General features: G+C 36.1%; 1 protein-coding gene across 6 annotated transcripts in view; it reads right to left on the bottom strand.

Moving 5' to 3' along the window:
* The window catches only part of LOC132556712 (spectrin beta chain-like), a 65698-nt gene extending 53890 nt beyond the window's left edge, over positions 1-11808 (bottom strand). For 4 of the 6 annotated variants that reach the window (XM_060221153.1, XM_060221148.1, XM_060221151.1 and 1 more), the window contains exons 1-2: positions 11703-11808; positions 4524-4678 (exon numbers count right to left, since the gene is read on the bottom strand). In XM_060221153.1, coding sequence (XP_060077136.1) covers positions 4524-4650 — 127 coding nt within the window. In that variant the 5' untranslated portion in view covers positions 4651-4678; positions 11703-11808. Of the gene's footprint in view, positions 1-4523; positions 4679-8283; positions 8384-11702 lie in introns of those variants that run through there. The other 2 variants (XM_060221150.1, XM_060221149.1) reach the window with 2 other exon arrangements.
* Positions 11809-23488: the final 11680 nt, after the last annotated feature.

Genomic DNA, 23488 nt, shown 5'->3' on the forward strand with positions numbered 1-23488 from the left:
GCCGAAAATGTTAAAAGTTTATGGATGCACCCAGCCAGACAAAAGGCAATCACAATTACACTTGATCACAGCATTTCTCTGATATCTGAATCAATCCTGAACTCAGCCTTTAATCATCTTTGTAATTTTGGAATTAATTAATTTGTTTCATTTCCATAATCAAGCCATTTTTTATCTTAAATTATCCTATCACTAGTAAAAAGCTTAAAAGTAGTAACCTAAATAAGGAAATATTGAATATGCTTCAGAATAGAACGTTTCAGGTGACAACTCTAGTGTTTCAGGTGAAAACTCTAATGCTCCCTATGACAACAAACCTGCTGAATGAGTGAGTCATAAAAACAGTATCAATAGCATTGTCAATCCTAACAGAATCCCATCATAGCTGGAGTATTTTATATTTATCAAATCTATGCACAACTGGTAACTATATTTTGTCTATGGTTAGTAATCTTTATTCAATATCTACCTGAAGCCTGCTAACCATGTGAGCCATGTTATGTTAACAGTTTGCCTTTAGTATGTATGGTAATTAAACAGCTACTAAATAAGCTGGCCAGACATGTATCATCAGACAATGTCAAGGACAAATGTATATATATTAACAGCAACAAAATTAATTAATTTATAGGTGCATCACACAGTCCAATAGATACCACATTTATCTTACATGCATTACATCATGTATCTCTGAACTATGACAACGCTATAAAGACACCACCATTTACCTGCTAACTGTTTAATTTTGTCCCGAATCCCCTTTTCCTGAATGTCAATAGCCACACGATTTGACATGCTTGTTCCAAAATCTAAATCCCTATCCAAAATGTCACGTTTTTTTTTTGCAGTCATGCAAATATCAATATGGCGACATAAGTCCACACACCCTGAGTGATTGTCCTTCGACTCTCAGGTTACACTGCCCTTCAAACTATATCCACATAGTAAAATTATGCATGAAATTGTTTATGTATATATGCAAGTTTAAACTCTTAAGTTTTCCTGTGACACACATACATGTCCTTCATGGTATCTCGATAAAACAGAAACTTCCGTGGTAATCCTGACAACTTCCTGTGGCAGTAAAATATTTATAAAATACACTTCTCTGCACACATTAACTCAGTGAAGAAAACAAACACCCTCCAACAGACTTGCCATGAATGAAAAAGATTTTTTAGATGATGAATTGATAAGCAGGCAATCTAAACAATGAGACATTCTACACCATTATCTGCTGTGGACATTGCTCTGTAGGACAGTCAAGGTTACACTACACAATCTGAAAGACCTAGAAATCGGAGATAAAGGACAGGGGCTTCAGAACTTCAGAACAGAAAAGACCTGTGTGAGGCATGACATTGGATAACCTGGATAACTTTAGTCTAAGGAGTAAACAGATGGGACATTTTTAAAGGTATGTTCATTTTAATTATTTTAACAGAATTTATTTACATCAATGTAAACAGAAAACTTTGTCATGTGCAACAGCAAGCTGAATAACATGTATCATTTTCTATGTGTTTAATACTCAATGACAGGGGAGATAATATATTTTCCTGTTTACAGATTTTTTTTCTGTGTAGCGAGCACCTTTGCCTAAACATGTCTAATAAACCACCCTTAGCAAACAGGTTAAATACTTATCATCACTTGATTTATAAACATTATTGTAAAATTTTCTAAATCATTCAAGTTATTTTCTTATTCAAGTTAGCAAAATCAATGTTTTACTTAAGAGTATTTACATTTCCTTGCTAAATAACACTAAATAAAAGTCATGATATAGGTACAATTACCACAGGTTTTTCATTGCAAGAAAAATTTGCAATAAATCCATTCCAAAGCCAGCAGGCATTAACAATATTAAATGTTATTCTTTTCCTATAACCAACATTAACATTGACAAGAATTTCATTGTTAGAAATTAATAATACTTCTCCATAGCCTACTTCCTGCAGAGACTGGCAAGCTTGTCTGCTTTATTATTATGACAAGTACCTGAAAATCTTCCCTTCTTTTATTATTTCAAACCTGAAAATTTAACACAATGCTCTAAAAAGAATTATTAAGCTGAGAAGGTACTATAGTCAATTTGTTTTCTGGGTTTATATAACTATCATCCAGTCAACAAACGGGGTCATTTTGAGGCGGTGTCTCCTTGTTGTAGCTGGTGGCATCGTGTTACAAAATAAAACAGGAAAGAAAGATCGCATTACAACCAGAGCAATTGGATCTAGATCGGAGGTTGTGTAGGCCAACACTATAGCAAGGGAGCTATGGCTGACTCTGGTGTCAGCCAAGGAGCTCCACGGTCACCTCCACTCTATCATTACATCATCACTTTCTTTTACAATATTACTGTCATCATTTTAATTTTTTAATTCCCTGATTTTTAGATTTAAGGACATGATATTGTAAATATATCCATCTATTCAATCATTAACACTGATCAACCATCTCACAATTAAAGAGGATATTCTCAATTCATCCTTACTTCATTCAGATCAAGAAAATTCATCTCCCAAGGTCAGTACATTGTGACCATGTTGAAATGTCCACTCTTATGATTAAGTAGATTAGGATTATGTCCCCCTAATCCTATTACACCGACCTACTCAACCATGTAATGACCCACTAACCAAGCAATTGATACACCAAATAGTGATGTGGACAGAGCTGATAGCTTTTCCACTTTAAATGGCACAGAGAATTCATTTTGTTTTAAACATGATTCATACCTACTTCCATTAATACAAGCTTTTCATTCTGATTCAGTAACACCACAACATTCTAGCTTTTGTAGGTGGGATTTGTAGCACCCATGGTCTAGTGATTTAAAAAATTGTCATCTCCATAAACAGCATGTTTATTAGTAAACTGATACCTGTCCTTTATTATCAGGAATGTCCCTGGACAATTTTTTAAACCATCTGGTAATTTCATTTAAACTAGCATAGGTTGAACATACATTTTACTATTACAATGGTATTATTGTTGTAAAGTACCTCTAGATTAAACTGAGAGATTGCAACACAAGTTATTTTTTACCTGTTGGGAGCAGACATTTCTCACTTACTTCACAGAATAAACTCTTCTCAAAAGAGGTAGGAAAAGACAACTACATGCAATATGATGCTACTCGCATTGGGGAAGCGTTACCATTTTATGTTTCTTATCCATGTCACAAATTGGTAACGTCATCAATTTCAACCCATATCTCACAGGATAATATTGACAATGATGTGTTGAAAAGGCTTTTAACAGAATCTTGCATGGGTCTGTCAATTTGATATCAATCTGAGTGCATGAGTTTGGCTGGCTTAAAGATTCTGTTGGTCTTTTTCTATGTATTAAGGAACTAAATGGGAACATATTGTCCTTTTTTTCTAGTTGGAACACTGAAAAATGGCTTCATGACAAAATTATAACAGTGTTTGTGAGAAGCTCCAGCAAGATTGCCAGCATTAAACTTTTGCTAATCAGCAATAGATGTTGTGTTTGACACCATTTGTTATCTTGATTGGAAATGACTGGAGTCTGCTTTCAGTGAAATGTAAAATGTTAGTGGAGCACATTGAAACTTTTATAAACAGGCTAGCATGTTTAATGCATTTTACTGTCCAGTATCCTGTGACCATGCGTATGTAAACCTTTTAGTTTTAAATTTTTCAAATAAACAGGCTAGAAAATACAACATGTAAAATGTATGCAATGCATTTTACAGATTTAATGGATGGGATCTTAAAATTTTACATGATAGTGAACCTGAAAAAGACTATGGAAAGGACTCCATCATTGAAACAGAAACTGATGAATTTGGTAAATTGTAAACCTTAATTAGTTTTAAATTTATAAAAAACAAAAAGTGTCTTCTTAAGAAAAGTGATCCTGTTACCTACCACGAGGGAGCCATAATAGCTCGGTAAGTTTGAGTGTTGACCTATGTAACCTCACTTGAAGATCCAAGAAATAGACTGGTCTGTAATGATGTGGTTGTGTCCTTGAGCAAGACCTTACACTTTTATTTCTCAGAAAACGGTGAGATGGATCTCCCAAATGTTGTTCAATGAGGTAGCCAGCATCTACTATAAAAAGACCCTGCCTCAAAATGACTCTGTCTGTTCATGGGTGAAAAACCCAACAAACAAATATTGTGAACACCTTGATCCGATATGGTATACATTAACGCCATCAAGTGGTGTATATATCTAAACATAACTGCCTAGTCATTAGTCCTGGTCTGATGCTGTATAGATGTGCTACACATATTGAGTGTTTATGTTGGTATAACTTTACCACAAAAACTTAACCACCAAATCCTGCTCCCACTGAATTAAGACTTTATCAGTCACAAATGATCAGCCAACCTCAAAAAATATATTCACAAGATATTTTCTAAATAACAAATTAACTGATGCATAAATCTATACTCTTCAAGTGACATTCCCCAAAAATGTTCATCATTATCTGCAAAACAGATATTAATGTAATACTGCTGTGGTATATTAGAAAATACTAACCTGCTAAAGCCTTAATCCTGGAACGTTCAAAAAGTTTGGAAGAGTTGTTGCCTGCATCAAATTCTTCCTCCATCTGTCCGGGATCCCACCGGACCCCATTACTGTTATAGTTCTCAATCTCAGTCATGGCGGAGGGTCACCACTACCACAACCTCCTACAACAAAATCAGAGTGTTTGACATCAGGAACAGATAGTTACAAGCAAAACCAACATTATAGCATGTCTCATCACACACAGGAGTTAATCATTACTACTCCATCATAGGTTATGGCTAGACAGCCAAGTATTAGGTTATAAAATTTCTACTGTATTGGTCTTCAACACCATATAGTGGACAAATATAAAATAAATCTGATACTGTGGATGTCTTGAAAAATTGAACAGTCACAAGCTTACTATGTCATTCCTTCCATCCTATACATATCTCTTTGCATAAAGTTATTCTACTTCTTAGAGGGAAAACATTCTGAACAACCAATTTATTAACATAGCTGTATAGGAGTCTGCATGCTTTGCCTTATACAACTTAGTCCTGTATCTCTCCACCAGTGTATGCCATGCCCATTATGCCAATGGATATGCATGTCTACACAATACATGTAGTAACCATATTTTGTATATAAAGCACTCGATCAAAGCACTCGATCAATTCTTTCATTGGGAAACACATGAAAACAAGTATTTGATCAGAAAATTCACATGTTTTGCTATATAAAATATTGTGTCGTCCAGACACCAGTGCTTAAATCTCTATGTATTCATCATCACTTTGTGTTGATATTACAGTACAGTCATGGAAAACTGTTTTAATACTCAATCAATGAAAACATAGTAAAAAGCCTGTTTTTTCTACACATGGCTGACTGCATTGTATAAGCCTATCTAGATTGGACAAAACATCCCATAGAGACACACTCCAGTCTGTCATTTTACATGCCACATGATAATGATATATGCACTAACAGAGACTGGTCCACAGGAAGTCAGCATCTGACACCAATTATCTCAATAATGACATATCTACTACTGCAATAATGGCAGTCTTCCGTTACTTCAGACATCACTCAAAACTTTCAAATATCTTGCATAAGGTTAGCATATCTCCAACAGAAGCCAATCATTCATAAACAGCACATATAAAACGAGACAATTAACATGAATTACGCATAAATCATATTTCATATGACAAAACTGATCCTGATCACACTGTCAAAAACGTGTCAGTTCCTAGGGCCTTAGTACCCAATATAAGTTTTTACATTCTACTGCTGATTTTGTAAGCCATAATGATGGGTACAGTAACAATGGAACACACTGCTGGTAAGTAATGCTTCAAGGTTGTTACATCTTCCTAACAGGTCAAGGACATATGTTAACTTAAGATGGAATCCTCATACCTGTCATTACAAAGTTTTCACACTAAAATGTCATATATCTTGACAATATATGACAAAGAAACAAGACACTTCACCAATGACTTTGTCAAATGATAAATGGCTCATTGTAATATCTGTTTACTGTATGTAACACTCTCCATAATACAGCTAAATTTTAAAAATGCAATATCATGTGCCTATGTTATGGCTCCAGCTGTTTAGTATGTTTGTCAGTTTGATGACATTTCAATGTGTCATTTAATTTGTGTCTGCATATTCTAGGGGCTTTTGAGATAACACAACACTACTTGATCGTTGTGAACAACAACGGCTAAAATTTATTTAATGTGGAAAGAGGTGGTACACATCAACCTTATGTCCTATCACATTTAGTGAATACTCTCAGGGTACTTTAGGGGTTCTCACTTTTCTGTTTGATTTGTCTGATGGAATAACAGGCAAGCAGCATGATCATCTAGCCAAGTTCCATCATACATAATAACATAAGCACAAGCTCAATAATATATAACAATGGAAGAACCTATATCTATCCTGTGTATGATTCTTGCAATTGGATTACAACTTACCTACTCAACATCAAAACATACATGGTTCTTACCAAGTCAGCATAATTATTAGAAATATGAACTCCTTTTTCCTTTTCACACTATTATGTATAGATTTCACTAAAAAATGCATACTTCTTCTTAGCTGATGATATTCTTCAAAACAGTATGCCTAATTTGATTAAAGAACATGTTGACTAAAAAGAAATCTTGAAATCAAATTCCCCATGACTATAAATAACAGCTGTACAAGCTTAAGGGTAATACTAATCAGGAGTGTTTTATAGCATTAAAGACCAGTAATCACTGACAATACACAACATGGAAACCCTATTATCCTGAAACACAACACAAGGCCTAATAGATGATATGGACATCAAACCATCTAAATTCTGCACCACAAGCAATTTCTGCTGAAGCAAAGGTTAATACCTGCTTGGTTTAACTTGCATCATTATAATTACTAATGGTCTATTTATGTCTCTTTGAACCATGAATATCTAGAAATTTAAATCCTACAGAGAATAATGCCTGTACCATACCCCTATGTATAATCACTGAAAATGATGCCTATAATATACCCTATATAATCACTAAGAAAAATGCCTATACTATACTTCCATAGGACATTGGAGTACAAGGAACAAAAAAGAAATATTTTAAATTTAATTTATCAGACCATGTATATATCACAACAGATTTCCTTTCACTTCACTTAAAAAGTAGATGAGACATATCTGTCTTTTACCATCAGTAGCCAATGAACAGTAGTAAAACTGAGCATTTCCAAAGTGGAATTAACCACTTGGCTGGACATCTTCATCTACATTTCAATAATGTAACACAATAACTTAATCTACTATCCTGGTAGTATAATTCAATGACACACACCACAAACCTACTTTACCTGATATTCTGATTTCAGTGTATCATTCACTGTAACTGTGTCACTACAGAACAAAGTTGTTATGTAGCTTTACCTCAGCAGTGATGTTTCCAATATAATTACACTATTATTTGCACTGGGGATTTAACATGATCCATCTGGTATCTGGCACCACATGTGGTCCCACAGACACAGTAATCCATAGGAGGAAGTCAGACTAAGGGGAGTCATATACCTCCCTACACACATACACATGATCAATAAATACAGTACACAAGCTGTGATCCTTGGCTGGAAGCCTAGGTTCACTGGACACACTATCTATCTAGCCATAGAAAATGATACCTAAATAATTCATGAATATTAAGTTAATTTTTATTCCAAATGTATTTGCCTGTAAAACAAATATAGGTACTTCAAAATGTGGACTCAAATCTGGCATTACTCATAGTGAAGCCATGATGATTTACAGAGCAGCTGTACAAAAAATTGATAGTCGAGTGTGCAGAATTTCATACTTGATCACTTTTCGATGTGATGCACGGCTGAATATACACGCTGTATATTCATCAAACATTCACACCACTCCTTCTAATATACATGATCACACTTTATCCTGTTCTTACGTATGCACAAACATGTATACCTGAAGAATCTCTGTATACACGTGTCCTTCACCAAAACATACATGATTGTTGGTTACCATTCAGATATTTCTACATGATGTAAGATGTATACGTTAAGCACAATTTCTTGAAGTGTAATTGCCATGGGTACGATAATATACACTTTAATCAGAATACACAGTAGACCATCCCAGAGTATTTATAGGTAGACACTGTAGTACATAATAAATACAAATCCTCTTGCACACTTGGAACTATACCTCCTTAGCTATAGAGAACTGATACACACATTTTCTCTTACATACGTTTGTATCCACCACAAGAGAAATCATCCACACCAATCCAAGTCCCCTAGACTGGAGATTCCTCAGCACATCACCCTTGTACTTGGGACTGATGAGCTGCTGCTGTTCCTCCTGCCAGTCCGCCAGCCAACTGGAGATATTGGAGTGTGTGTGTGTGTGTGTGTAACAGTAGGCTTACTCACTCAGCCAATCTCTTACTCACAGATGCCAGGATCAGCATAAATACATGTAGGTCTTATCTAGTGAGCTACCTCTTCAACAACTGATGTATTCCAGTACACCAAAAAGTTAATACCATAGACAGCCTCATTACACAAGCTAACGAAGATAATAGTCACTTTATATGAAAGATAACTATATCAGTATTCAATATACACAGCCGAGTGTGAGGATCACTTTGATCCAGACAGCTGCATACACTGAAAAAACACAACGCTGCATTAAAATTTTATAACAACACTTGTAGAATGATGAATAATACCTAGAAAACAACGTTTGTTACAAATGATGACTTATGGAGTGGGCTTCACAATTATAATACTATGTGCATGTATACTCAGCATATAGAGGTAAACTCACAGACCCAAATTTAAAACAAAACATTTTAACACATCTACTTATTCCAAATGCTGTCATTTATGGCAACACACCTGAACTTGCAACAGACAAAATTAACCAAATTATCAAAAACTGTTTCTGAATTGCAAAATTAAATGTCAATTATCAAGTTTCATTTTGAATATGCAATTTTGTGAAATTTAAGATTTACATTTCCATACATCAATTAAAACTGAATGCTAAATTTGGTTAGGTAATTGATTGAAGTTTGTGTCTATGAAGAATGCCCATCCATATTTGTCATACCAGTCAAAAGAATCAAGAATATGAATTATATCATTCTTTGATAAAAAAACTTGTCTACTTTAATTTACAAAACAGATACAATTTACCGGTAATAAACCTGGAAATTACACTAGCTCTTAATTATAGCCTTAAGACAGCATCACAGTGCGTTGTCTAAACTACTTCCATATACTCTAGAACAGTATGTAAATATGATATATCCCTACTGTGTAATTGGTGTACATGTGGACTAGAAAGTGATAACAGATTGGGGTGACTGGATGGCATTTGGTACTGTATATAGATTATGACTTTGATAGAGCCATGAGTCAAGTCACCTCACGGAAATGACAAAGGATCTATTAATACTTTACAAAGATATACTGAAACACTATCGTAGCATGAAAGTTCAAACCAATTTGTGTTGTATAGTATATATCATGATAAACAGACATATTTAAAGCACCTGAAATAACAGAGAAGGACATTCATTTTACTGCTTACAGCAATGTATGTAGATCTATACAGACAAATTTTATTCTGCATGCTTTAATTAAATACAAATTTGCATTCAAATAATAACACTAAATGTGTTACAGCTTTGTTTCGTTACTGTCAGAAATTTTTGTGTTCACTAAGTGCGTTAACCAAATCAAGTACTATGTATAAGTAATAGAAGAGACACTAACATATAAGTGTTGTGCAGTGTGCCCATAGGCTAGTCTAGATCCAGTGGACTGTTAATTACAGGTAGATGCTTGGCAATAGTCTCACTCTGTGTTACCTGATTTTTGTAAGAGTCTATAATACACATGTAACACACCAAAGCGGCTATTCACAAAATGTCTGGATTACCTGTGTACTGAATGAAGGTTATGTTGAGGTTGAAAGGAGTAAATTGGAGGAAGGGGTGCAAGGGGAGTAAGATAAACAAGTAAAGCATTATACATAATGCAAAACTGATGAAGGTTTAGTAAAATTAACAATACACAATCAGGATTGCAGAACACAACGATAAAATATACACTTATAAATTCATCGTAAACCTAAAACCCTGCTTGTTTTGGGAATCATCAAATTTAAAAGCCATTTTCATATGGTATGAGAAATGTATTAATAGACAAAATATGGGATGTCATAAAGCAAAACCAGCAACATCTCTATCATTTATTTCTGAAGAAATTCTTGGTCAGGACCATGTTCAGGGAGAATTTTAATGCTTTGAAAAATGTTAAATTTAAATAAGATTTTCAGTAAAAGCAAGTGAAAGAATCCACCCCCCACCATTCCAAATTTACCCATGCATTTGATATCATTATGGAAAGTATCCTATACAAGTCAAACTACTCCACTTTTCCTACAAATCCCTGACATCAAATACACAGCATTATCACTCATTTTGGGGTATGTTACAATGCTAGAAATATGCAGTGTATCCTGATATACTACACTATATACTTCAATGAAGTACAGAAAACAACTTAATACCACGCCCATATAAATCGTTCAACAGCTGCACACTTACACATTCCTACTCAAATGATTCACTTCAGAAATGAGGCAATATTTTAATACTTTAGAAGCTTATTATTTACCAGATAGATACATTTTCTTGAATATCAACTCTAATGTGTTACAACATAAACAAATACAGAACTTCTGTATCTACATAATTTAATTTATCTTAAGCTATTATCATTTAATTTGGTAACACTAACATATATCATCAGCAAATAGTTTAGCACAGAAAACTGTAGCAGTCAACAGATATGGGAAATTCAGACCAAAGTTGTCATATGTACATGCTAATAAATGAAGTTCTTTTAACTAGAGATTACTTTCTTGATAAGGATTCTGGAAAGTCATTTATTTCTGAATAATATGTGTTCATGCATACCAATGCATTTGAAAGTTGGAGGTTGACAGGTAGCAGTACACAAGTGTGTGCACTGAGGAATCTGTCACATAGGACATGATTACACATTGTTTTGTACAAGTAAACATATCTATCCTAAGTGCTATGAATACAATATTTATGACATCAGCATCACCACTGTCTGAGAGTCCCATCAGAAGCACTTGTATGAATCATACAGACAATAGCAAGTAACGCTTAAAAACACCGTGGTAAACTGTATATTTTCCTCGCAAAAATTAACAGAAAACAATGCTAATGTATGTTCAAATATTTGTTTCGCTAATAACTACATTCGAGTAAATGACGCGGTATCGCGTACCGTGGATGGGATCGATGGAATGAAACGTGTTGAATTGTTGATGTTTTGTATGCTTGACTGAACAGGTGAGAAACCTGAAGATCTGACGCAATTCGTATCCACACAATAGTGTACAATTTCCTGTTCGTCAGTATATTATTCTCCGTCTCGTCTAGAAGCTTTGTATAACATCCAACTCAATATATGCATGATATCCTTCTAGCCAATCGACCAAATTACCAATAACATCCCCGCCATATTGGAAATGGTGCCGCTGTCCAATGCATAATCCCAGATCGTCCACGAAAAAAAATCTCCGACACTATTTGCACATAATTATAGATATACAAATGAACATACCTGTGCAGTTGGTTATTCCCACTAAATTTTGAACACTATTAATCGTTCCGTCGGAAGTATGCACTAAAGTGTTAAAGTGTCTACCGGTAGGCTGCTGAAGATTGCGGGAACCCGGCCCTGGCGAATAATCTATCCATATAAAAATAGTTCGTCATATTTGCAACATTTTAAGCGTAATTACCTTTTGTTTTTATTAAATTTTACCTATATAGCACTCTAAGCTGGTTAAGTGATACGACACAGAAATTTAAAAGGCTATCCAGATTAAATGAAATAATAGTAATTGATTCACTTCGAAAGCCGTCTGTTTACTATATGCGCAGGAATACGTAGTTATGATCTCATAGTATTATGGGATGGAGACCGTCGGCATACCGTAAAGCTCCTACAGGTTGTCCCGAAATGCGAAGTAGATATCATGTTGTGAACGCGTTGACATGAGCATGGCTAACTAACTCGCTAGATTACGACTGAATATGACTGTTTTCTGTTTCTTTTGTTTTTGGTCTACCTCCATTTTTTGTTGAAATCAAATACATCAGACTTTACGCTACACTTGGACTACATCAAGGCCTTGTATCTGAGTTAATTCATCAAACACACTGTATTATGACCTAGTATATTTCACGACGTTGGCCTTTGGTTTGTTTTCAAATGTATAGATAATGATATAAGTAATACAGACTCTAAAATATAAATAGTATCAATAGCAATGCATATTTGATTTAACTTCTTTCCAATATATCGATCTTGGCCTTCCTGAACTACTTAGCAGGTCCCTGGAGACATAAATGTGAAGATACAAGTTTGATTTGCAACATTGTCTGAGAAAACCCGCAATCACCAATCTCAGGAATATTTGAGAAATATCAAGCCTAAAAATATATAAATTTGTAATGGAAAAGGACCGGTACCAAAATGTGTACTGAGAACACAGTCTGTACCAGAGGCGTCTCTTGTTTGTACAGTTTGCAATTTTCAGATGAAATCCATTTCATGATAGTAAAATAAGTATTTATGTGATAATACTAATTCTTATGTTAATAACCGTAGCTACTATACAGCTGATAGGAATACATATTGACTAAATTAGATCATCTGACCACACAGGAAATTTTACGAGATTTATTTACTGAAATGTAGGCTATTTAAATTTGAATTCCAATCCATGTTGTTTGGAGTTATCTCCCTTCGACAAACGTTACGTAAACGTTTAATTTATATTAAATATTATAAAAAATCAAGAAATCAATGTTACCAGATTTCGCCATTAATCAATTCATTTTTATAAGTGTTTTGCAAGATGGTATATAATACTTTTCCACTCTATATAAAAACTGTATTGACATTTTGCAAATACAAACCGGCTAAAAAGCAGCTAACAGGTAAGATATTTATGTTTTCATATCTCCCAAATGATAAATCATAAACAAATTCTAACATTCAATCAGGTACAGATATACATAACATTGGAAATTTACTATCTAACATACATATACAACACATACAAGAATCTTATAAGGCACTGTACTGTTAGAGATGGCAATGACAAACATTCATTGTGTATACATTGAAATTCACTTGAATTTCAGTAAATCCTCGTTATTCTGACTTGCAACGTATTTTTCTTTAACACATTTCTTTAGAAACAACGAGTATGCTTGAAATGAGTCAAGAATGGAAAAGTTATTGAAAAAGTGGCCAAAATGCATTCAAACAGGTAATGTTTTGAGAAGCCAGTCGTTGGTTGCTTTCTCTTGGTGTGTTTAATACTCTATGACTTTAATCATTGATGATGTACATAATGTGAACTTATCTTGCTTTTAAACCATTGAGTCAATGCAATGAATCAACGTTAAAAACTCCAACTTGATCATATAAAGATATATTCACATATAATTTATATAAAGAACGGGGTTGTGGTGGTGGTGCAGTGGTAATGCATTGTCAGGATTTCTTGGTGCCGTAGATCGTGAGTTTGAGGCCAGTAGATAGTGAGTTAGAGGCCAGTAGATAGTGAGTTAGAGGCCAGTAGATAGTGAATTAGAGGCCAGAAGATCGTGAGTTAGAGGCCAGAAGATCGTGAGTTTGAGGCCATTAAATAGTGAGTTTGAGGCCAGTAGATAGTGAGTTAGAGGCCAGTAGATAGTGAGTTAGGGGCCAGTAGATAGTGAGTTAGAGGCCAGTAGATAGTGAATTAGAGGCCAGAAGATCGTGAGTTAGAGGCCAGAAGATCATGAGTTTGAGGCCAGTAGATCGTGAGTTAGAGGCCAGAAGATCGTGAGTTTGAGGCCAGTAAATAGTGAGTTTGAGGCCAGTAGATAGTAAGTTAGAGGCCAGAAGATCGTGAGTTTGAGGCCAGTAGATAGTGAGTTTGAGGTCTTCATCAGTTGTGTTAACTGCCCTCATATCTCAGTACATACCTCACTGCTAGATTAAGATATGTTTAACATTTAGGTGTGTCAGTGGAACTGACAAAACAATTTTTCCTGTCTGTGAAGTCTGTATTTGATCATATTAATGTGTTCTAATATCAGTAAATGTCACACATCTGTAACAAATAAGTTAAAATGGAGAGTTTGGCAGGAGAAGTAATAATAATGATAGAACATGTAACGTACGTGTATTTGTGTCTGATCCATACTTCTGCTTGAGCTATGGAAATAAGGTTATTAGTTACACTCTAGGTCAGATACTTAATGTACGTGTCAGCTATAAGAACTGATCGTTACATCCACGTGCATCGATGAATATTTTGGTATTACTATTTGTTTACGACATAATAAAGTTGAAGCATCATAAACTTAGAAACGGTTTCTTAATGTACGTATTTTGATAAGTTGTGGGTTTCATCGGCATCCATTCAAAATACACTTATGATAAAGGACAATAACTCTAACTAAAGTGTAGCGGGCTCTCACGTTGGTACACTGCATATCGTATCAGTATGACCAATATGTTTTTGTCATTTTTCGTTATCTTACTTAAAATGCAAACAATGCTACGCTTCTGACACGAAATTTGAACAAAGGACAATAATTGTAATTAAGTAGTCGCGAGCCTTGAATCTAATACACTACACATTGTTATTATGAGCAATGGATACACCAAACTGTATTATCGATGTGTTGGTCCAAGTAAAACTATGCTCCAGATATGAAATATCAAATACTGATAAACACATCAAGTTCATGATCATTGCTTAACTGTTATGCTCCGACCACAAAAAGGACGGACAGAAAGACGGACGGACAGAAAGATGGCCGGATTAAGCGGCAACTATATTCTCCATGTGTACTTTATGTTCATTTTCAAAGTTAGGAGAGAATTGGTCCTTATTGTATGAACTTCACGTTTTTGGAAGATTGTACTGATTTGATGTTATTTTATATCCAAATTGAACGACATATCCTTATCTAAGCAGTTTATATCAGTTAGTTTAAGAGTACTACTAATAAATAATATTTTTTATGAGTTCACAGTTGTGCACAAGTTCTTCACCCACTGCAATTTGGCCTGAATTGTAAAGAATTAATTGTCCGTGGCTTTGGATATCGAAAGCCTTTATCAATTGTACAGGTTCTGTACTATCGGCACCAGTTGACTAGAAAATCTATCACAACATGGACGTTTTCATGAATAGATGAAAAGTCAAACATCACAAACAACTTCATGATTATATTGAAAAATACGTATCCTTTCATTATGTGCTATTGAATGAAAAAACAAGCAAGAAACAAAACAAAATAAAAACAACAAAACAAAGCACACAAAAACCAAAACAAAGGATTAATATTACCACGCATTATAATGGAGGGAGTCAAAATTTTGAATATAGAACAGACTCATATTCAAGATATTTTATGTGTGTTTTATATAACCATTGTTTGATGTTGTATTTTGTGACAAAGAATTATAACTATTTCATACGTCCCTGATCTGAGGTACATTTGCGATTGGACACTATGGAAGGTAGTGGGCGCCTGCTAACTCGGACTCCTCCTCCCTAGTGTGTCATACCAGTACGCAGGATACACAGATTTATAGACAGGGAGGGATGATTTAGCAAAGGCATACTTAGATCTATAGTCAGGAAGATATTATTTAGAAAGGGATACTCAGATCTATAGGCAGGAAGGGATGATTTAGAAAGGGATACTCGGATCTATAGGCAGGGAGGGATGATTTAGAAAGGGATACTCGGATCTATAGGCAGGAAGGGATGATTTAGAAAGGGATACTTGGATTTATAGGTAGGAAGGGATGATTTAGAAAGGGATACTCGGATCTATAGACAGGGAGGGATGATTTAGAAAGGGATACTTGGATTTATAGGTAGGAAGGGATGATTTAGAAAGGGATACTCAGATCTATAGGCAGGGAGGGATGATTTAGAAAGGGATACTCGGATTTATAGGCAGGGAGGGATGATTTAGAAAGGGATACTCGGATTTATAGGCAGGGAGGGATGATTTAGAAAGGGATACTCGGATCTATAGGCAGGGAGGGATGATTTAGAAAGGGATACTCGGATCTATAGGCAGGGAGGGATGATTTAGAAAGGGATACTCGGATCTATAGGCAGGGAGGGATAATTTAGAAATGGATACTCAGATTTATAGACAGGGAGGGATGATTTAGAAAGGGATACCCAGATTTATAGACAGGGAGGGATGATTTAGAAAGGGATACTCGGATCTATAGGCAGGGAGGGATGATTTAGAAAGGGAAACTCAGATTTACAGGCAGGGAGGGATGATTTAGAAAGGGATACTCGGATCTATAGGCAGGAAGAGATTATTTAGAAAGGGATGCTCAGATCTATAGTCAGGAAGAGATTATTTAGAAAGGGATACTCAGATCTATAGGCAGGAAGGGATGATTTAGAAAGGGAAACTCGGATTTATAGGCAGGGAGGGATGATTTAGAAAGGGATGATTTATAGGCAAGGGATTTAGAAAGGGATACTCGGATTATAGGCAGGGAGGGATGATTTAGAAAGGGATACTCGGATCTATAGGCAGGGAGGGATGATTTAGAAAGGGATACTCGGATTTACAGGCAGGGAGGGATGATTTAGAAAGGGAAACTCGGATTTATAGACAGGGAGGGATGATTTAGAAAGGGATACTCGGATCTATAGGCAGGGAGGGATGATTTAGAAAGGGAAACTCAGATTTACAGGCAGGGAGGGATGATTTAGAAAGGGATACTCGGATCTATAGGCAGGGAGGGATGATTTAGAAAGGGATACTCGGATCTATAGGCAGGGAGGGATGATTTAGAAAGGGATACTTGGATTTATAGGTAGGAAGGGATGATTTAGAAAGGGATACTCGGATCTATAGGCAGGGAGGGATGATTTAGAAAGGGATACTCGGATCTATAGGCAGGGAGGGATGATTTAGAAAGAAAGGGATACTCGGATCTATAGGCAGGGAGGGATGATTTAGAAAGGGATACTTGGATTTATAGGTAGGAAGGGATGATTTAGAAAGGGAAACTCAGATTTACAGGCAGGGAGGGATGATTTAGAAAGGGAAACTCGGATTTATAGACAGGGAGGGATGATTTAGAAAGGAAAACTCAGATTTACAGACAGGGAGGGATGATTTAGAAAGGGATACTCGGATTTATAGGTAGGAAGGGATGATTTAGAAAGGGATACTCGGATCTATAGGCAGGGAGGGATGATTTAGAAAGGGATACTCGGATCTATAGGCAGGGAGGGATGATTTAGAAAGGGAAACTCAGATTTACAGGCAGGGAGGGATGATTTAGAAAGGGAAACTCGGATTTATAGGCAGGGAGGGATGATTTAGAAAGGGAAACTCAGATTTACAGGCAGGGAGGGATGATTTAGAAAGGGATACTCGGATTTATAGGTAGGAAGGGATGATTTAGAAAGGGATACTCGGATTTATAGGCAGGGAGGGATGATTTAGAAAGGGAAACTCAGATTTACAGGCAGGGAGGGATGATTTAGAAAGGGATACTCGGATTTATAGGCAGGGAGGGATGATTTAGAAAGGGAAACTCAGATTTATAGACAGGGAGGGATGATTTAGAAAGGGATACTCGGATCTATAGGCAGGAAGGGATGATTTAGAAAGGGATACTCGGATCTATAGGCAGGAAGGGATGATTTAGAAAGGGATACTCGGATCTATAGGCAGGGAGGGATGATTTAGAAAGGGATACTTGGATATATAGGTAGGAAGGGATGGTTTAGAAAGGGAAACTCAGATTTACAGGCAGGGAGGGATGATTTAGAAAGGGATACTCGGATTTATATGCAGGGAGGGATGATTTAGAAAGGGAAACTCAGATTTATAGACAGGGAGGGATGATTTAGAAAGGGATACTCGGATCTATAGGCAGGAAGGGATGATTTAGAAAGGGATACTCGGATCTATAGGCAGGAAGGGATGATTTAGAAAGGGATACTCGGATCTATAGGCAGGGAGGGATGATTTAGAAAGGGATACTCGGATTTATAGGCAGGAAGGGATGATTTAGAAAGGGATACTCGGATCTATAGGCAGGAAGGGATGATTTAGAAAGGGATACCCAGATTTATAGACAGGGAGGGATGATTTAGAAAGGGATACTCAGATCTATAGGCAGGGAGGGATGATTTAGCAAAGCTGTTTGAGATATTATTATAACGATTACGTAAACATATATATTTAGATGGTGTTGACTATCGCGCACCAGATTTATATATCATATATTACGACATCGTTTTGTAGGTACGTACTGATACGTCATCACTGCACCAGAGGGCAATGGAGGGACGATTGCTGTGCCCAATGAACAGATCACTAGATGAATATGAGAGAGATCTACATCAGTCGAGCTGGACATTCTCACTCCGGACACTATTTTAATTCAGGTCCCATGGAGTGGATGTTGGTATTGAGCTGAGTGCTATTTGTTATTTTTGTTGTACAAACGCATATTGATACTAAATCACAAAAATCTGCTTCACAAGAACCAAAAGAATGTCGTCATTTACTGGTAAGGTAAAGAGATCTGTGACAGGTTTGAACTTCAGTACAGTCACATCCCAAACGGATGCTGGCATTTGGTGTTAAGGTAGAGATATTTGTAACAGGTTTGAACTTCAGTACAGTCACATCCCAAACGGATGCTGGCATTTGGTTTTAAGGTAAAGAGATCTGTGACAGATTTTAACTTCTGTACGGTCACATCCCAAAAATTTAGTTCAATGAACTAAGACTAAGTTTTCATCCGTAGAGCTATTGAAAAAGCCGAAACTTCATTTCAACTCATCATCCGTAGGCAAGAAGTTGACGGTGCTCTCGTCAAGCTACACAGACACGACGAAATCAAACCCCAAACTCCCTCACTATCTGTGACTTCAGGTAGACTAAGTTTAAGAAACCGTTAAGGTTTCATCATTCATATTTATTGTTATCGTTAGAATTAAAGGAAAGATTAAAGGAAGGGGTTGATGTAGTGCAGCATTGACCCGGAAAGGCGGCTACAAGGACGATCCGCCTAGATATATCAGTTTTGTGAGGACTAGGTACACATATATAAGTGGCATGCTAACGGTACAATTACACCCTACATAGGCCCCTTTGATTCTTCACTGATGGCATAACTTCGCGGACTATTATCAGCTGTAATTACGGAGAACAAATAGCATCAAAGACACATTTTGCCGGGAAGAAAAAACAACGTACACAAACATCATGATTACATAGACAACACATACCATAATATCATTTGATAGCGACAGAACATCCCCTGACCTCGACATCGGAACGCTCTCACTCGATTTCTATAGTACAGGATATTTAGATAACTATCTCTAAAAGTAGTAGACAGGTGACTGTATGATTGCAATATTGGATATATCGATAAAAACAAACATTATGATCACAGATATCTCGATACCATGATAATAATAATCAAAACCATTGTGATATCGTTTGGGAAAATATACTTACATCACTGATACAACAATGACGAGAAAACAACACCGGGTATCTGGAAAATTGCCATTTTCAAAACAATTGATAGTAAAAGTAGTTCTAGACAACAACGGTTATCTCGATAGCAAAAGAAGCATAGAAACACCTACTATCTCGATAACAATAGTAGCTTAGAAACACAGGGTGTCTCAATAACAATACTAGCTTAGAAACACCAGGTGTGTCGATAACAAAGGTAGCATAGAAACACTTACCATCTCGATAACAATAGTAGCTTAGAAACACCAGTTGTCTCGATAACAAAGGTAGCATAGAAACACTTACTATCTCGATAACAATAGTAGTTTAGAAACACCAGTTGTCTCGATAACAAAGATAGCTTAGAAACACTTACTATCTCGATAACAATAGTAGCTTAGAAACACCAGTTGTCTCGATAACAAATGTAGCATAGAAACACCTACTATCTCGATAACAATAGTAGTTTAGAAACACCAGTTGTCTCGATAACAAATGTAGCATAGAAACACCTACTATCTCGATAACAATAGTAGTTTAGAAACACCAGTTGTCTCGATAACAAATGTAGCATAGAAACACCTACTATCTCGATAACAATAGTAGTTTAGAAACACCAGTTGTCTCGATAACAAATGTAGCATAGAAACACTTACTATCTCGATAACAATAGTAGTTTAGAAACACCAGTTGTCTCGATAACAAATGTAGCATAGAAACACCTACTATCTCGATAACAAAAATAGCTTAGAAACTCCTGATGTCTTGATAACAAAGGTAGCATAGAAACACTTACTATCTCGATAACAATAGTAGCTTAGAAACACCAGGTGTCTCGATAACAAAGGTAGCATAGAAACACCTACTATCTCGATAACAATAGTAGCTTAGAAACACCATATGTCTCGATGAAAACGATCATTCCAAAGCTGGATATGGTCATAACAGAGATAGAAATGTAGTATAGCAATAGCAGGTAGCTAGAAACACCTACTATCTCGATAACAATAGTAGCTTAATGATAGAAATATATAGCAATAGCAGACATAGTAATGATGGTATATCGCAATATCTATAGTAGTAGTACACACCGGATATCTAGATACTACCAGTAGCATTACAAACCGGATATCTACCAGTAGCAGCACTACACCGGATATCTAGATACTACAAGTAGCAGTACGACACCGGATATCTAGATACTACAAGTAGCAGTACAACACCGGATATCTAGATACTACCATTAGTAGTACAACACCGGATATCTAGATACTACCAGTAGCATTACAACAACGGATATCTAGATACTACCAGTAGCATTATAACACCGGATATCTACATTCTACCAGTAGCAGTACAGCACCGGATATCTAGATACTACCATTAGTAGTACAACACCGGATATCTAGATACTACCAGTACAATTATCAGTAGCATTACAACAACGGATATCTAGATACTACCAGTAGCATTATAACACCGGATATCTACATTCTACCAGTAGCAGTACAGCACCGGATATCTAGATACTACCATTAGTAGTACAACACCGGATATCTAGATACTACCAGTAGCATTACAACAACGGATATCTAGATACTACCAGTAGCATTATAACACCGGATATCTACATTCTACCAGTAGCAGTACAGCACCGGATATCTAGATACTACCGGTAGCATAACAAAACAGGATATCTAGATACTACCATTAGAATCACGACACCGGGTATCTAGATACTACAATTATCAGTATGAACCGGATATATAGATACTATCAGTAGCAGTACAACACCGGGTATCTAGATACTACCAGTAGCATAATAACACAGGATATCTAGATTCTACCAGTAGCAGTACAACACCGGATATCTAGATACTACCGGTAGCATAAAAACACCGGATATCTAGATACTATCAGCAGCATTACAACACCGGGTATCTAGATACTACAATTATCAGTACGAACCGGATATCTAGATACTATCAGTAGCAGTACAACACCGGATATCTAAATACTACCATTAGAATTACAACACTGGGTATCTAGATACTACCGGTAGCATAACAACACCGGATATCTAGATACTACCATTAGAATTATAACACCAGGTGTCTAGATACTACAATTAGCAGTACAACACCGGATATCTATATTCTACCAGTAGCAGTACAACACCGGATATCTAGATACTACCGGTAGCATAACAACACCGGATATCTAGATACTACCATTAGAATTACAACACCGGGTATCTAGATACTACCAGGAGCAGTACATCAACGGATATCTAGGTACTACCAGTAGCATAACAACACCGGATATCTAGATACTACCAATAGCATAACAACACCGGATATTTAGATACTACCATTAGTATTACAACACCGGATATCTAGATACTACCAGTAACAGTACATCAACGGAAATCTAGATACCACTAGTAGCATTACAACACCGGATATCTAGATACTACAATTAGTATTACAACATCGGATATCTAGATACTACCAGTAGCATAATAACACCGGATATCTAGATTCTACCAGTAGCAGTACAACACCGGATATCTAGATACTACCGGTACATAACAACACCGGATATCGAGATACTACCATTAGAATTACAACACCGGGTATCTAGATACTACAGTTAGTAGTACGAACCGGATATCTAGATACTATCAGTAGCATTACAACACCGGATATCTAGATACTACCAGTAACAGTACAACACCGGATATCTAGTTACCACCAGTAGCATAATAACACCGGATATCTAGATTCTACCATTAGTATTACAACACCGGATATCTAGATACTACCAGTAACAGTACATCAACGGAAATCTAGATACCACTAGTAGCATTACAACACCGGATATCTAGATACTACAATTAGCATTACAACACCGGATATCTAGATACTACCAGTAGCAGTACAACACCGGATATTTAGATACTACCATTAGTATTACAACACTGGATATCTAGATACTACCAGTAGCATTACAACAACGGATATCTAGATACTACCAATAGCAGTACAACACCGGATATCTAGATACTATCAGTAGCATTACAACACCAGATATCTAGATACTACCATTAGCATTACAACACCGGATATCTAGATACTACCAGTAACAGTACATCAACGGAAATCTAGATACCACTAGTAGCATTACAACACCGGATATCTAGATACTACAATTAGTATTACAACATCGGATATCTAGATACTACCAGTAGCATTATAACACCGGATATCTACATTCTACCAGTAGCAGTACAACACCGGAAAATATAGATACTACCGGTACATAACAACACCGGATATCTAGATACTACCATTAGAATTACAACACCGGGTATCTAGATACTACAATTAGTAGTACGAACCGGATATCTAGATACTACCAGTAGCAGTACAACACTGGACATCTGATACCAACAGTAACATTACAAAACTGGATATCCAGATATCAACAGTAACATTGTAACATTGCTACCATCTTAGTTAAACACCTGACGGTAACAACTCCAATCAGAATGGGTCTCATCATCTACAGATGTCAGACTTACCGGTAACAACTACAAACAGAATGGTTATCATCATCTACAAGTGTCAGACTTACCGGTAACAACTACAAACAGAATGGTTATCATCATCTACAAGTGTCAGACTTACCGGTAACAACTACAAACAGAATGGTTATCATCATCTACAAGTGTCAGACTTACCGGTAACAACTACAAACAGAATGATTATCATCATCTACAAGTGTCAGACTTACCGGTAACAA

This window comes from Ylistrum balloti, unplaced genomic scaffold (assembly GCF_031769215.1).
Source record: "Ylistrum balloti isolate Yb309-2 unplaced genomic scaffold, AGI_CSIRO_Ybal_v1 Utg370584, whole genome shotgun sequence".
Classification (NCBI taxonomy): Eukaryota; Metazoa; Mollusca; class Bivalvia; order Pectinida; family Pectinidae; genus Ylistrum; species Ylistrum balloti.